At 38.5% G+C, this 16,878-nt stretch overlaps 1 protein-coding gene across 1 annotated transcript in view; it reads right to left on the bottom strand.

Annotated features, from left to right (window-relative positions):
• Window positions 1-15,571, bottom strand: part of LOC117394874 (integrin alpha-9-like) — a 150,185-nt gene extending 134,614 nt beyond the window's left edge. The window contains exons 1-3 of the mRNA XM_033993550.3: window positions 15,142-15,571; window positions 12,334-12,461; window positions 1,819-1,925 (exon numbers count right to left, since the gene is read on the bottom strand). Coding sequence (XP_033849441.3) covers window positions 1,819-1,925; window positions 12,334-12,461; window positions 15,142-15,335 — 429 coding nt within the window. The 5' untranslated portion in view covers window positions 15,336-15,571. The remainder of the gene's footprint in view (window positions 1-1,818; window positions 1,926-12,333; window positions 12,462-15,141) is intronic.
• Between the last annotated feature and the right edge of the window lie 1,307 nt (window positions 15,572-16,878).

The following is a 16,878-nucleotide window of genomic DNA, read 5'->3' as shown; positions in this document are numbered from 1 at the left end:
GCTCCCACTGCAGCTTCTTCGCTGCCGGCAGTACTGAGGTCGGAGCCCCACCAAAGGGAGCTACCGGCTACAAAGACAGGGGGAGAGGTCAGGAGACCACTTTCCCCAGCAGCAGTTTCGCTGCAGGAGTGGACCAACAGGCTGTCAGCCGTGCCACTACCGGCAGGGGTGCTGACAGCATGGCCAGCCATGGGCCCACTGAAGCCTCCCTTCCCAGCCCGAGACTTTGTCCTGGACTGCTGGATTTTTAAGGGGGGAGGTGGCCGTTGAGGCCATGTGTGCTGCGCACAAGGGGGGGTATATGTGGCAATGCGCCCCGCCCCTGTGTGCATTTGTGTGTTATGTGTTGCGTGTTGCGTGTGTAAATGTTGGTGTATAGTCATTGGTACACGGGATATAAACGGGTCTGTGTTTCACGTGTATTTAAAAAGTGTAGATTTGTATTTAGGCACGGGATTGCACATCACGCACGTGCATTTAAAATATAATATGTGAACACGGGGTTTCACGTAATGAATTCACGTGCTGGGATTCAAGTGAGTAATTAATTAGTAATTGAATCCCAGCACAACAGTATATATGGATGCACGTTTCTGTCACTCAAGGTTAGGTGTTCGGTGAGTGGAGAACGAATGTGGAGAAGGAGGTAAAAAGAATAATAATAAGAATAAGAATAATAATAAGGAAAGAACTGTCTCACTCACCGTGTTTCGTTTGTCTGTCTGTCTGTTTACTGTCTAGTCCGTTTTGTTTGTCTTTTTATTTTGGCGTGTAGTGCCGTGTCCTGTGTTTTTGTTGTTGCAAACCTTTTATTTTCTGTGCTGTTTTATTAAATGCTGAGCGAAACCATTCGCTCAGCTCCACCAAACTCCAAGTCTCTGTCTGTTTACTCCCTGCTTCTGGTCTGACGCCACCCACTCCGGCCGTCTTTGTGACAGGTCTCAGACTCTTTTCAACTTTGGGTTCAGGGAAAAAAGCCTGTTTTTCTCTGTCTTTAGCAGCTGCTGACCCTTGTTCACTGCACTGCCTTGCAGTGATTCCACATAAAGCAATCTCAGCATATTGACATATGTTAAAAACAGTTATATTGGAGAAGCATATTTTTCCCTCCCTGCTGCTGCAATATGAGTTGATGTGTATAACTTAGGGTAAAATGTGGGAGCAATGGAACATGAGGAAATTGAGTAAGCTGCAGCAGTACACATAACACATTTCAACAAACAGCATCTCCCTATGAATATCCTAGCTGCTATATATCCCTCTATTCTGAAGATTATAAGACATTTGCAATTGCTACCAAAATGTAACCACATGTTGCCAACTTTTTATATATATATATATATATATATAAATAGAAACCAATTATAAACTCTTTTTTGCAAAGGCAAATTTGCACTGAGGAATGCAACACATAAATGGTATAAAATCTTCCAAGGAACTACACAAATTAATATTTTATTTCCTGCAACAAAATTGTTGGGGGGGTTTATTGGCCTAAAAAATAGGGCTGTGTTTATGACTACAGTTGTCAGCTATATCTAAAGTACAGGTATTTGTACTTTGCAGTACAGGCATAGATATTATTTTGTTCTCATGCCGGTAGTGGGCCATGGAAAGATCTTTAAACACTGAGGTGGTCCCTGCCTAAAAAAAGGATGAGAACCACTGAGCTAGACCCATTGAATGAAACTAATCAGTTGTTAGCATCTGGTCACAATTAAGACTCTTTGAGTTCCATAGTGCAGCATACTCCCAAAGACAATGGATGAAGAGTATCTGACACTGCAATGAAAAGACGGGAAGGAAAAACCTACTTACCAGCACGCTCCCATTGGCTCTGTCCTGTCGAGCGAGGCTCACTCCCATCCACTCGTTTTCCCTGTCCCCCCTGCAGGTTTTACCACACGACGAACTCCGCTCATTACCTGCACAGACATTCAATAAAGGCATCCTTAATCTTTGACTGTCATTGCTAACACTTTATTACAAATATTATTGACTGCTATTACATATTATGTATCGAAATTCATTTAAAATATGAATTATTGGGCTCTATTCACAGTTTAAGTTAAGTTGTGTTTAGTTAAGTCTTTTTTTTATTAATAAAAACAAAGTTTGATATTTATAACTATTCTTTACTGTTGTTAATAAAACCCATCAACAGCCCAGAACGGTTTCAGGAATATCAACATGTATTTTATATTAAATAAAGTGTTTTGATTAGTTAAATCAAGTTTGCAAATAGATTTCTGCACTTAACCATGCTTTCGCTGTTCTTTAGTACACTGTGTATAAACTTTAGCTCTCCAGGATATAAACCCTTGAGATGCACCATCTTGTTTACTATTATTATTTTTATTATTATTTATTTTTTAGTAGACGCCCTTATCCGGGGCGACTTACAATTGTTACAAGATATCACCTTATTTTTACATACAATTACCCATTTATACAGTTGGGTTTTTACTGGAGCAATCTAGGTAAAGTACCTTGCTCAAGGATACAGCAGCAGTGCCCCCAACCTGGGATTGAACCCACGACCCTCCAGTCAAAAGTCCAGAGCCCTAACCACTACTCCACACTGCTGCTCAATACTCCACACTAGGGGGTACTGGAGGGCAGCAGTCACACACAATCCAGTTACAGTTACCATACTAAAGATTATAAATATATTTTATACCCATAATTTCAAAAACAAAAAGTGTTACAACATAAGAACATAAGAAAGGTTACAAACGAGAGGAGGCCATTCGGCCCATCTTGCTCGTTTGGTTGTTAGTAGCTTATTGGTCCCAGAATCTCATGAAGCAGCTTCTTGAAGGATCCCAGGGTGTCAGCTTCAACAACATTACTGGGGAGTTGGTTCCAGACCCTCACAATTCTCTGTATAAAAAAGTGCCTCTTATTTTCTGTTCTGAATGCCCCTTTATCTAATCTCCACTTGTGACTCCTTGTCCTTGTTTCTTTTTTCAGGTCGAAAAAGTCCCCTGGCTCGACATTGTCAATACCTTTTAGAATTTTGAATGCTTGAATCAGATCACAGCGTAGTCTTCTTTGTTCAAGACCGAATAGATTCAATTATTTTGCACATGACATGTCTTTTAAACCTGGGATAATTCTGGGTGCTATTCTTTGCACTCTTTCTACAGCAGCAATATCCTTTTTGTAGCGAGGTGACCAGAACTGAACACAATATTCTCGATGAGGTCTTACTAATGCATTGTAAAGTTTTAACATTACTTCCCTTGATTTAAATTCAACACTTTTCACTATATGTCCGAACATTTTGTTGGCCTTTTTTTATAGCTTCCCCGCATTGTCTAGATGAAGACATTTCTGAGTCAACATAAACTCCTAGATCTTTTTCATAGATTCCTCCTTCAATTTCAGTATCTCCCATATGGTATTTATAATTAGGGCTTCTGTTTTTCGTGTTTTATTAATTGTATTTTTCAGTGCTTATTTTTAGCTATTTTCGAGTTTTATGTAAATTGTTTTTTTCGGGGCTTTCATTTTTGATATACTGTATGAAATTAGTGTTTTCGGTTACTTTCCAAAATGCTTGAGCGTTTTGTTTTTTTTTTCTGTCAAAATATGTACAGTAGTAACTCGACAGTACTTGCACACTTAAGCTGTACCTTCTTTCCATTGCTGTCTTCCACGACGAAATCCCTATGGTCAAGGGCAAATTCTTCTGGGGTTTTTGTGTGTAAGCATTTTTGTACATTTTCGCCACAATTCTGCTTTAAATCCTCCATATCTTAACTGTAATACAGCTTGAAATCCCACTAACAAGCCTCCATGCTCCGTCTCCAATAGAAATGTAGGAATGTGCTGTCACTCAGTAGTTGGGGCGGGTTTAAAGTATTCAGAACAAATCAATGATAGATGCAAGTCAAGAAGGCGGGACATTGCCCAGCAGCACTGGGAAACACATTTATTATTATTTTTGTAGTAGGTTTTATTTTTTAATGGGAATAGGGTAAAGTCAACATGAATTGTTAAACATTTCCACAGTTTTTCAGGTGTTTATTGGCTATCCACCGATTTCATTTTTTTTTTTGTATCGGTTAAAACTGAAAATCAGAAGCCCTATTTATAATGGACATGCGTGCAGTACCTTACACTTTTCTATATTAAATGCTATTTGCCATGTGTCTGCCCAGTTCTGAATGCTGGATCATTTTGAATGGCCTTTGCTGCTGCAACAGTGTTTGCCACTCCTCCTATTTTTGTGTCATCTGCAAATTTAACAAGTTTGCTTACCATACCAGAATCTAAGATTAGGAAGGGCAGATGACCTAATACAGTGGTACTCCACTGGTTACCTCGCTCCATTTTGAAGTTTCTCCTCTAATCAGTGCTTTCTGTTTTCTACATGTTAACCACTTCCTAATCGATGTGCATGCATTTCCTTCAATCCCTACTGCATTCGGTTTGAGAAATAATTTTTTTATGCTGGACTTCAAAAGCTTTCTGGAAATCTAAATAAACCATGTCATATGCTTTATCCATTGTCAATGTTGCATACTCAAAAAAATCAAGCTTGTTAGTCAGACACAATCTCCCTTTCCTAAAACCATGCTGACTGTCTCCCAGGATACTGTTAACATATAGGTAATTTCCAATTTGGATCTTATTATAATTTACATAAGTTTACATATAATAGAAGTCAGGCCTATTGGTCTGTTGTTACCTGGTTCGGTATTGTCTCCCTTTTTGTGGATCGATTACTTTTGCAATTCTCCAGTCTATCGGTACAACCCCTGTCTCAAGAGACCGTTGCATGATCTTAGTTAGCGGTATGTAAATAACCTTTCATTTCTTTGAGTAATATTGGGAGGATCTCATCCGGCCCAGTGGATTTGTTTATTTTAAGAGCTCCTAGTCCCTTTAACACGTCTGCCTCTGTTATGCTAGTTATTTAAAACTGGATAGGAACAGGAACAGGTCATATCCTCCTTTGTAAAAACTTAATCGTAATCATTTCATATATTTGCTATTTTTTATCTTCATCTATGATTTTGCCATTTGTATCTCTTGGACATTTTACCTCCTCTTTGAATGTTCTTTTGCTGTTATAATATTGGAAACATTTTTTGGAATTGGTTTTAGGCCCCTTAGCAATGCTCATTTTTATCTCTCTCATGGCCTTTCTACTTCCTTTTTGACTTTCGCTTGCTGTTTCAAGTACTGTTTCTGTGTACTTTGTTCTTGGTACCTTTTAAACGTTCAGTAAAGTACCTTTTTTCTCTGAATATTTTTTTTTTAATTTATCTATTAAACCATTTTGGCCATTTTGTTTAAGATTTTGATTTGTCTACTTTTGGGATGTATTTGTTTTGCACCTCTAGTACTACATTTTTGAAAAATAGCCAATCTACTTCTGTTAGTCTCTGTTTCATACCTTCATAGTTTGCTTTTCTAAAATTGTAAACCTTAGCTTTAGTCATTACTTTTGGGGTTTTAAAAATCACTTAAAATGAGACCATGTTGTGGTCTGAGTTTGCCAATGGCTCTCTGACCTTTTAGTTACTCTGTCTTCGTTATTTGAAAAGACTAAATCAAGGCATGCCTCCCCTCTAGTCGGTGCCTTGACAAATTGCGTTCGGAAGCAGTCATTTGTCATTTCTACCATTTCAATTTTGTCTTTTGGGCGCCCTACCAGGTTTTCCAATTTTTTACGGGGAGGTTGAAATCCCCCATTAATATGGCTTCTCCTTTGCTGCATGCATTTCTAATTATTTTGCTCAGTGTCTGAATTTGGTGGTCTATAGCATGTCCCTATTACTATGCCATTTTTGTCCATTATTCGGACCCATATTGATTCTGCGTTCTTCCAGATTTAACACCTGGGCTTCGAGACTTTTTTTGATGTATAGCGCTACCCCTCTGCCTCTTCTGTCCTGCCTGTCTTTCCTATACAATGTATACCCACTAATATTATATTTGTCTCCATCACTCTCAGATAGCCAAGTTTCTGTAACACCTATCACATTGTAGTTACTTGTTAGTGCAGTAGCTTCAAGTTCTAACATTTTGTTTTTGAGACTTCTAGCATTTAGATAAATACATTTATCTAAATGCTAAACATATCAAAAGTGTTATATTAAAGTTGTAGAATTCTGTCATACGTTCTATGCACAGAATGAGAATGATACACCAGATAAGATGTACTGGAATTTTGACACGAATGCTTTAACTGTCATTGGTTTATAAAATGTAGCATATTGTATATTCTGTTTTCCTCCACTACAGGACTTCAGCATCATATTTTACTTCTGTAACAGTCCTGCTATCGCTGGAATAAATTACTGTTGCAGTTTAAAAGATATTGGTTTCTGCACTTGTAAACAGCAGAAATGTGTTTTTAAGGTCTACCAGCGACTGAACTAAACAGCTTGAAGCCGATCAAACCACTAGCAGGTTCTGCCAATTGCTGGAAACTCAAATCTGGCGCCTGTTTTATTTAACAGTTTTTCTGTAAACCTTATCCATCTTTGCCAGCTATATCATGGAAATCCACTTTATTTTAGTTCTTATATAAAGGTTTTGTTAATGTCCTTTTTTCATTTGTGTCTGCATCAAGTGTTTAGATAATCAATAGCACAAATCAAACATAGGTAGATGGAAAACTATGCTTTGCTCATAACAAAGTTTGTATGGATGTTTGTATATACCTTTTGGCAGTGAATCACCAAATAATTCATTTTTGTCTGAGTGTGTCTGCCGGCAACACAGATATGCTGAGAGATAAGTGTCTTAATGATTTTATCATTAAATACAGTTAAATGATTTATGTTTAAACTAGATTGAACTTAAAATAAGGTCAAACCTGGCATCCTGAAAAAGGTTCAAGGTTTTTTTTGGCTCAATGACATTTGATCTTGTGTCTGTGTAATAGCATTATTGAAGCCCCTATTTAGAAGTGCTCTTGACTCAGCTTTTTTTTTTTTTTTAGATTAAAAGCTTTCTGTAAAATCCATCTGGACGCTTCACAAATGTGTTTTTGTGTTTTCATGTTGACGCATTTGTTTTCTTTCTTCTCCTAGCAACACGTTTTTTCAGTTATTATTTGTGCGCAACCCTTATACCCTGGGGTCCACTTTATTTAAAGTTTTATATTATCTCAGTTGTATTTTAATGGCTCATTTCTTTGTATTTTTTTTTACGCACACTAAAAATACTGGGCCTATGAAAAAAAAAAAAGCTCAACAATGCCGTGCTTTTTAGACTGTTAGGCAACTTTATATTACAGTGGCGGTAGAACTGTAATTACTACTATTTTAAGGACAAGACTAAAATAACTTAAATCAATAAATAATTAATTTGTAACCTATGAGTAATTACAAGCTTTACTAGCATCTAATTGATGTTACAGCTATCCATTATAAATATGTATATAGATTGATTCTGCTGCACAGAATTAATTCCATTTTTTAGATATACAGTTAGCCACATAGGCACAGGCCTAAGACTCACCACATATACTGACCCTGTCTGAGTGCCACTAAAGCAGAAGATATCTGGTAAAACCACACGTGGGCGTTTCTTTCACCAGGTGATGTCTGTTCACGAGTGAACTGTTAACTATGAACCTACAGTGGATGTGTATTAGCAATTCTACTACTGTACCTAGCACTTGTTCGGTATTTTTAGGCAGCATGCCTTCTAACAAGCAGCGAGCCACGGCACCCCCTGTAATAGAAATGTTACAGAAAATAGAACTGACTCGACATAATGTACTGGCATTTTGTTCTCCCATAACCTTGCTCACATAACCTTGTATGCTTTGCTAAAGATAAGGAACCGCAAGAGGCCTACACTGCAGCTGCGGCTGTGAGATAGAAGGATGAGCCAGACGTGTCTTTTTACACGTATACCCAAACCACCCATCCTTTTTATCTGCTTGCTTAGTTTTATGCCACGTATGCATAGTTGTAAGTTTTCTCTTATATGCTAATACCTGAATCATCATTGGCTAAACCTCTGCCTTGCTGACAGTTTTAAGGTATATAAGAAACTGATCTAACTCTGTATGTTGGAACACTGCTCGATGATTATCTAGCACCCTGTGTGCTGAGAGTGTTCTCAGTTTGCAAACTTAAGAAATAAAGGCCTGTGTGTTTGGAACTCGCAGTCTCTCTTCCTTTATTAGAATTTCCACGACACCCCGCTCCCCAAACTGCTGACGAGGTGCCTATCCATCTTTTACTTTGCTTTCCACAGTGTCTGACCCTGGAACTGTTGATAATTTCAATCATCTCATCAGTAATTCTTACTAACGGGTCTAAGCCAAATGCATACTGTTAGTGAAGTTACAGTAACGCTGAAATCAAATTTCGAAAAGTAGTATACATTTAAGTACTGTGTATTTTATTGAAAATATGGTTGTAAGTGAACTTTTAAAAAGTATACATTGCAACTTGAAATCTGAATCTCCCATTCTGATCACAGGCATTTTTAAACCACAGAAGCAAGGCGTCCTCAACATCAGGGTATTAGAGAAATGGAAACGCTGTTGACGTGCATCCAGTTTTGCTGTTCTTGGGCCTGTATTGCTGGATCATGGTTTTTGAGAATGGTTTGCTGGGCTGTTGAAATTTGCAGCAACTTTCTTTTTCTTGTACAGTGGTGCATTATCCACTGCTTTCAGGATAATGCACATTTTGTGCCCTGGTTTATGGAGATGACATAGTGAGCACTATGGCAACTACAAATGCATCATGGGATCAGTAGTTCCAAAACAGCGCTAAAATAGTGCTAATCTGGATGCAAGTTAACACATTTCCCAATATCCTTTTACACTCAACTGTTCGAACTAGGACAATTAGTTTTACTATTTGTTACCAGTTTTTTAAAATGTAATAAATCATAAAGAAATATATCAAATTAACAAAACTATACCAAGGGACCAGAGCTCACAATACACAAATATATAACAAAAGAGGAAACTACACACACCGGTCATGCCATAACAAGGTCAGCTAGGGCAGCAGAGACAGAGCTCCATGCCTCTACCCTTGCTGGCCTTGCCCCATTCAGCCTGGCTGTAGTCCACTCTAAATGAACAATATCCCTAAACATGCAGAGCCAAGAGCTGGCCAGAGTTGTATCTGGTGATATCCAAAGCTGCAAATTGACTTTTTAGCGGCTGTTAGGCCAGCAAGTAGAGTTATATGCTGTTAAATAGAGATTAACCAATGAGTCATCATTAAGTTAACATAGACAAGGTTCAGCTACTAGCTGAACCAGTCAATTTAGATAACACCAAAGTTACATACGTAGCTCCAAAAAGTGGCAATGACGGGACAGTCCCAGAACATATGCATACTGGTGCCAGGTGTGAAAAGTTTACAGATGTTACATGCCGAGATAATTTTCACTTGGAAATGACTGTACAGGGTTGCATAAGCTCTATGAATAAGTTTAAAATGTATTAGTTGGTTTTTTGAAGCCACGAATTTATTTAGCCTTACAGTCTCCCAGTTAGGAATATTACCTAGACTCCCCAACTCCCGCCCCCAGATTGTTGTGACAGCTAGGGGTTTTCATTAGCAATGGCCATAAATGTAGATACCATCCTCCAGAAAGAGCTGATAGGATTGATCCAACCTGCCAGACCTGTATCCCACGGCACACCATAGGCCCGTATAGGTCCTGGAACATACAAAGGCTTCCATCATCAACGATGTCATCAACAGTAAAATGCCTCTGGATGACCAGGGCGGATAAATAAAGGGTTGGCCTTCTGTTAAAAAATGGCAGTTATTCCAAATTGAAAATGTTTTATAAAACCTGTGTATTTATCACTACTATTCCACGTCCTCAACAAGTTAGCTATATAGGACTACATTTTAAGTCAGTAACAGGGAAGATTTGTAGCTATGAGGCAGCACAAAAGCCTCACCCACATGTCATCAAGGAACATGAGAATCATGATCCAGCCAAGTACTCAATGATCTCAGTTGGAACGCCCAGTAGTAGAATTTAAAATTAATTTAGCTCTTTGAAGAGTTGTAAGCTGTATTCATGGGTGTCTGCCTCCCAATGTACATTTGGAAATCATAGAATGGGCTTCATCAAAATATTTGAGGTGGGGAGGGTGGCTAGGGGCAACATGAAGAACAACAAATGTATGTGTATTAATATGTTCATTTTAATTGCTGCTATACTATCTTGTAAAGAGAATTGCAAAGAGGACCATCTTAAGAGATCCGCCTTGACCTGCACAAGAGTAATAAAGTTGCTTCTACAAATCTAGTGTACAGAAGAATAAATCTGTATGCCTAAATAAAGTAAAACGTTTCTCTATAAGAACAATAGGGGGTAAAACCATGCTCCTAGCAGCAGTATTCAAGGGCATCAAAATCGATTTAATCCAGTTGACTTTGTAACCTGACACCCTTTGAACTTTCTCAAACAGGGTCAAGACATGGAAAATAGATAGATATGTTAGAGATGTATAAAAGAATATCATCAGCATAGACAGAAATGTTTTGAGCCTTTAATTTCAATTGGAGAGATAACTGTATTTTGCCTAATAGCCTGTGCCAAGGGCTCCAGCGGACATCCTTGCCGCGTCCCTCTTTCCAAAGTGAAGGGAGGAGAGCGACTGCTGCCAGTTTGCACTGAAGCAAGTAGAGTATTATACAGAGTCTGCACCATACTAATAAAACCATGGCCAAAACCAAAAGTGTTCTAAAACTAACCACAGGTTGTCCCACTCCAGATGATCGAAAGCCTTTTGTGTACAAAAATTGTACAAGCTGCAGAGTGAGTGTCGGCCGAATGGATTATGTGAAGCAAACAACGGATATTGTCCGATGTCAAACGTCCTTTAATAAAACCAGATTGGTCAAAATGGATTAAATTTCCCAAGCCTCCAATCTTGCAACCAGCACCTTAGCGTATCATTTGCCATCACTATTAATGAGAGATATAGGCCGATAGTTTGTTCATACAAGAGGGTCTTTGCCCTTTGTTAACAGCTGAGATATCAATGCAGTTTTGTGATCTTTGTGAAAAGAGCCAGTTTTAATAGCATCGTTTATAGAGCCTAGTATCGAAGGGCCAATAATGTCCCAAATTCCTAGTAATAATTTTGGGGGAAGGCCATCTAGATCAGGGCCATACCTGTCTGCATTGACCTAATAGCATTCTTCAGTTCATCCAGTGTTATTGGGGCATCGAGCTGTTTACTAAGTTCAGCCTCCAGTTTGCCGGATTTCAAACCATCAAGGAAATTTTTGCAGGAATAATGGTCGATTTGTATTTCAGATTCATAAAGACTGGAATAAAATACCTTAAAGGCCCTATTTACCTCCTCTGGCTTTGTAACCACATCTTCCTGTTTTGATCGCATTAATAGAGGCCAGAGAATCACTGTGCTTTAATCTCAAGGCTAATCATCTACTTGGTCTCTCCCCCTGAAAATGGTATTTGTCTTTAGTGTGGTGCATAATAAATTCAGCTCTATTTAGAGACAAAACATTAAAAGAACCCTTTATTAAACTCAGTTCCTTTGCTTTGTCTTCAGAAAATGCTGCCTTCTGATCCCTTTCCAATTCCAATATTTGCCATGATAAAAACCAATATCATTATAATATTCATCATATTCATTAGGGGCATAAACTGGCCCACAAACAATTTAAACAAGAAGTTAAGTAATGCTTTTGCTGAAGAGATGGATAAATGCAGCATGCTACAGCCCAAATGAAAATAATGATGGTGATATTATATATATGAACCATAGCAGCCGAGGGGATGAGGAGGATCCGGCAGGAATTTTAACATAAGTTGCTTAATTGTAAAAAAAAAATTAAAAAATGCATTGTTAAAATGTGTGTGCACACCAACAGTAAGCACAGCAAATAAATAAATATCCCTCTTAGTAAGTACACATTCATCATTTATTTTCACTTACCGTGCAGCTGTGTGCACATTTAAGACTCAGAAGTGATGAATGGGTTTCTTGTCAACAACGCATTTCCCAAGGGTGACAAAAGTCTACATTGTACACAAAGAATTTAAATTCAGGACTACTAGTGAGTATAGTAATTAATTATATGTTCAATCTTAATTACACCTTCAATCTTAATCCTAATTGTTCTGGAGGGTTTTTTTAAATGCATGTTTTGCAAGATTTCTAAAGTCTGTGAAGTCTCTCATTTCAGCGTGTGTCCTTCTATGCTGTATGTCAATCAATGTGCCTGTGCAAGCACACACAGGCAGACGGCAATGCTATTTGTAGACCTATGATGCAGTCTGGAATCTCCTACTTAAAATGCAGTGCAGTAAGTTGTATGCAGTAAGTAGCTATTAAGCACTGACCTCTGCCCATGTCCATCTCTGTGCACATCTTCTCGGGGTTGTTGTGCACTCTGCATTTGAAGATGGCTCCTGGGGAACTTACTGACACACTGAAGGTGGAGTTTGCTTTGGGGGCTCCTACTATGACCCTGTAGAAGGGGAGAAAAATAACACAATGGATTTATTTATTTAGACATGTTCTTACAACTAGGTTTCTTCACGGTGTGATGTGTTTCAGTCCCTGCCAAGACAATGCTTTACATACAGCATGCCTGTGGTTTCAGAACTGCATATCCTCGCCATGTGAGTGCGGTAACTGAAAGGACTGGTGCTGCAAAACCCGCTGAGAGCAAAAACAAAGTTGCCTACTGTACAGCATTTCATTAAGTCAGAAGTGTCCCAACTTTCTGGGTAAAAAAGCTATGCCTACGACTAGTGGGCATCAGTCTAAAGACACAGAAAATCATAAACACAAATTGAATGAATTGTAAACAACTTCTGACTGTGTAATTTGCAAACATTTTTAAAATGAACTTACTGACTTGGATTTGAATCTGGCTCAGTGATAGAAGTTTGGCGGTCTCAGCTCTCTATTTCTATATCTATATATGTGTGTATCTACGAATGAATGAATGATGAAGGGTGTAAAAGTCAGGATTTAGGTGTACTTATGTGCATTAGTATTTTTGTAAATGTACGCCCTGTGTAACAGGTACAGTACACTATATGAAACATGACTCTGATCCTTTGCTGGACTTGTAGCACCTGCTGCACTGGGCATGAATCTACAGTGCATGACAGTATGGCACACATGCACAATGTACTGTCAACACGGCCAACCAAATTAAATGAATTTGCCAAACTGGTGAATTATGAAATCAGGAAAATTTGAGATAGGACTTTATCTAATAAGAAACACATTTTACAATAGGGATTACTTGTGTTTCCTATTAATGGTTTGTAAATGTGTATATTATTATTTGTTTATTTAGTAGACGCCTTTATCCAACGCGACTTACTGAGACTAGGGTGTGTGGCTGAGGTGGGCTTTGAACCGGGGACCTCCTGGTTACAAGCCCTTTTCTTTAACCACTGGACGATTACAGCCTCTGTGTGTGTGTGTGTGTGTGTGTGTGTGTGTGTGTGTGTGTGTGTGTGTGTGTGTGTGTGTGTGTGTGTGTGTGTGTGTGTGTGTGTGTGTGTGTGTGTGTGTGTGTGTGTGTGTGTGTGTGTGTGTGTGTGTGTGTGTGTGTGTTTATAACACTAAACTTCTGTGTGACAGATGTGTTAACACTATCTCAGTTCCTGTGGTTACACTGCACAGGAAATGTAATGGCAGGTTTGAAGGGCTTAACATAATTCGAAGGGGATAATAAAGTCTTGAAAATTAAAAAAAAAAATAATAATTGATTTGCAAGAATGTTAATGAGATGTACAATAAAATAATGTAGTTTACTGATTGATCTGTTTAGTTGCAATGGTTTTGGGTTGCTGGTATGTTCAGTGGTTATGTTTCTCTTTATTTAAACAGCAGAGTCTGGATTTACAATTGCACATATCCAATTTGAAGAGAAACGTTTAGCTTCTGAACACTAGCGGCTTCAACAGCATTGACGCCCTGCCAGTATCAACTGTGTCTGCAACGCCACTCCCTACTGCAAAACAAGGGCTCCCAGGCCAATGGTGTGGACTTTAAACTAGTGCCTGTAGGGCTGAGCTAGCAACCTACACATTTCAAATTCATCTTCTTTACTCTTGGACAATGCCATCTGCTAAATGTGTTTGGCTGGAGAACTGTGAAAGAGCTACACACTTTTGCAGTATTGCACTATATGCATATGACACTATTTATTCCATGTAGGTGTATCACGATCGACCCCATAACAAAAGTGAACATTAAAGTTCACACAATATATCCAGAAGACCCATCTACTTCCATAATATAGTTCACTGCACCTAAAACAATATTGCTTAAGTGTTGTAAAGCGAGCCATAATGCTAAATGTGTATTCTATTGACTGGTTTTCCTACCACTATTTAAAGGGCTAGTTTCACAGACTTTGATTAGTTCTAATCGTGTGTTTTCTTGCTTAAATTAACATTGCGTAGTCCAAGATTAGTGTAATCTGTTCTGTGAAACCAACCGAAACGTCGTTTTAGTAGTCCACAGTTAATAAGTGTTAAACGTGGTCTGCAAAACAAGACAATTAATTAATCTGAATCAAATTATAGCATTACTTGAAATTTTAAAAAGAAGCATGTGTGTTGTAATAGCCTGCTCACTTACTGCAAACCGATTATAACCACACACACACACACACAAAACAACTGAAATAATGTTAAACGATCGTAAAGTAAAAATCTGAGTTTCACGCAAAAATGAAAATTACGAGATGATCTCATCACTTAAACCAGCATTACAGCTCTAATGAAAAACATAGGAATTCGATATTTAATTCGTGGTTACATTATATGACACTCATGTGTTCTAATTATCGAATCCTACACCCTTGTTTGAACCTCTGTCTTGTGTTAGTTTTAGTGTGTTGTTTTATTTGAACCGTTTTGAAATAAAGTTTTCATGAACACGCCGTTAAATAAATATACAGTTGCTTATTACAGTAGGATCTGTGTACAGCGTAAACCAGCACTGTGTAACTGTAGGCAAAATACTCGAAAAGGCAGCCCTGCCTGGAGGCTGTATCTGGATTCTGTGCGTAACGGTAACGCATTGGAACATTAGTTTGTTATTAAGTAAAACTTTCGAAATTGACGTGATTTCTTAAGTTTGATGTTGCGTCCCTCTACTGAATTTGTAAAGTAACTTACCATCTTGTATTACCATGGTAGTGCTCCAGGACGGAATATCCAAAAAATGTCCCTTTGGGTCCCTGATAAACCACGGGATGGTCCAAGTCGATGTTGTAAGAATAAACCAAAGAAACAGAAAATAAAGCGACAAACACCTTTAACGCGTCTCTTCTGCCTTTGGAGACCATCCCAGCCATCTTAAAACTATTCATCCCCGGAACCAAAACTAATACAAAAACAATTCAAGAAAACAAACCAAAAATCAGTGCAAATACAATTTACGCATATATATATATATATATAAAACTAAAAAAAAACAACTGCTAAAACTAACAGAAAACCTTGAGAAGCAGTGAAAAACAGAATGTTGCAATTATTGCTATGTAGATTATTCTTTGTAAGGGATAAAGAAGCGGTCCAGAGTTTCACTGTGTATGTGTCTGTCTGCCTGAAGATGATGAAAACCGTGCCCTATTGCTTTTGGCAATTCGTATCCCCTACACAGCCAGCAGGGAGGGGGGGTTTCATTGAGACTAGAATCCCGTTACAGGCATCAAATTCAAGAATCAGCATAATGTGAACATAAGCGCCCTCTACGGGTTCACATGGTCGCCAGCAGAGAAGACACACACCACTGTAATATATACTGTATAGTTTTCTGATTCCATTATGATTATCTTTCTAGTGTACGTCTGCCGGCTTTTTTTTTTTTTTTCCCCGCCACAAATATGGTTCTACAGTACTATTATATGATACTGTGTTTTGCAGTAAACCCTTTACGGGTTTGTGGAGCAATACCTTACATAATTGTCATCTATGAATTTGTATTAAGTTAAAATTGGTATTTGGGTAACAGTTACACTGGGAATTATTGAGAATTTGTAGTGACTGTTAAAAAATGATTAACTACAATGCTACAACAATCACAGAGAATGTGGGCTCCCGGATAGCATGTTACTAAATATCTTGATATTCTTGAATAGATAAACAACTCTCAACACTTTTGTTTAATCTAATAAATGCAAGTGGTTTTAATAAAGATTTGCTCCAAACAACATGTGGGCCAACGATTCAATCCAGGGAAGCTTAGATGGAAGCGGCCCTAACAAGCATGTTTTCCAAACAATTTGCGAGTGGTTGGCTTAAACTGGATTTTACAGCATGCCAGTCCAGTGTACAGACAGATTAAAAGCAGATGAAAGTGTGGTCATGTGAACGCTTCCAGGGCATTGTGTATTTGCTTCTGTCACCCAGGTCGACCCTGCTTCTTCAAAAAGCAGTGTGAAAATGCTTAGCTGACCCACATGACACCGGGTCGTGACCCGGGTAGGGTCCAACCTGGCTAAAGCATGCTAGTGTGAAAGGTGGCTTTAGACCCGTAGTTCTACCACAGGTCCTGCGTATTTAAATGCTTGTGAGTTCACCTATGGCAGTGCCTGGCGTAGGGTACATAGGAAGCAGTGAAAACTGAGCAATGAAAAAAAGATTGAAACAGTTTAGCTATGTTAATGCAAATTTGACTATGAATGTAGTTCTTGACATGCATGTGAATGAAAGAGCTGAAGATCAAGACTTGAGTAGGACAGAGTTCAGCAACTCCAGTGATGAGGTGCATCCAGAAAACTACCCACAGATTTTACCAGAACAGGAGGAGCTGCAGCTGGCAGGAATACTGCTGCTACTGAGCCTGCTGGTCAGTGCAGGGAGGAAAGAAAGAAGACCCAGTATAGTGAGGGAGTCAGTTGGGGAAGCCTC

Source organism: Acipenser ruthenus, chromosome 3, assembly GCF_902713425.1.
Source record: "Acipenser ruthenus chromosome 3, fAciRut3.2 maternal haplotype, whole genome shotgun sequence".
Lineage (NCBI taxonomy): Eukaryota > Metazoa > Chordata > Actinopteri > Acipenseriformes > Acipenseridae > Acipenser > Acipenser ruthenus.
This window is presented reverse-complemented; position numbering and strand designations above follow the sequence as displayed.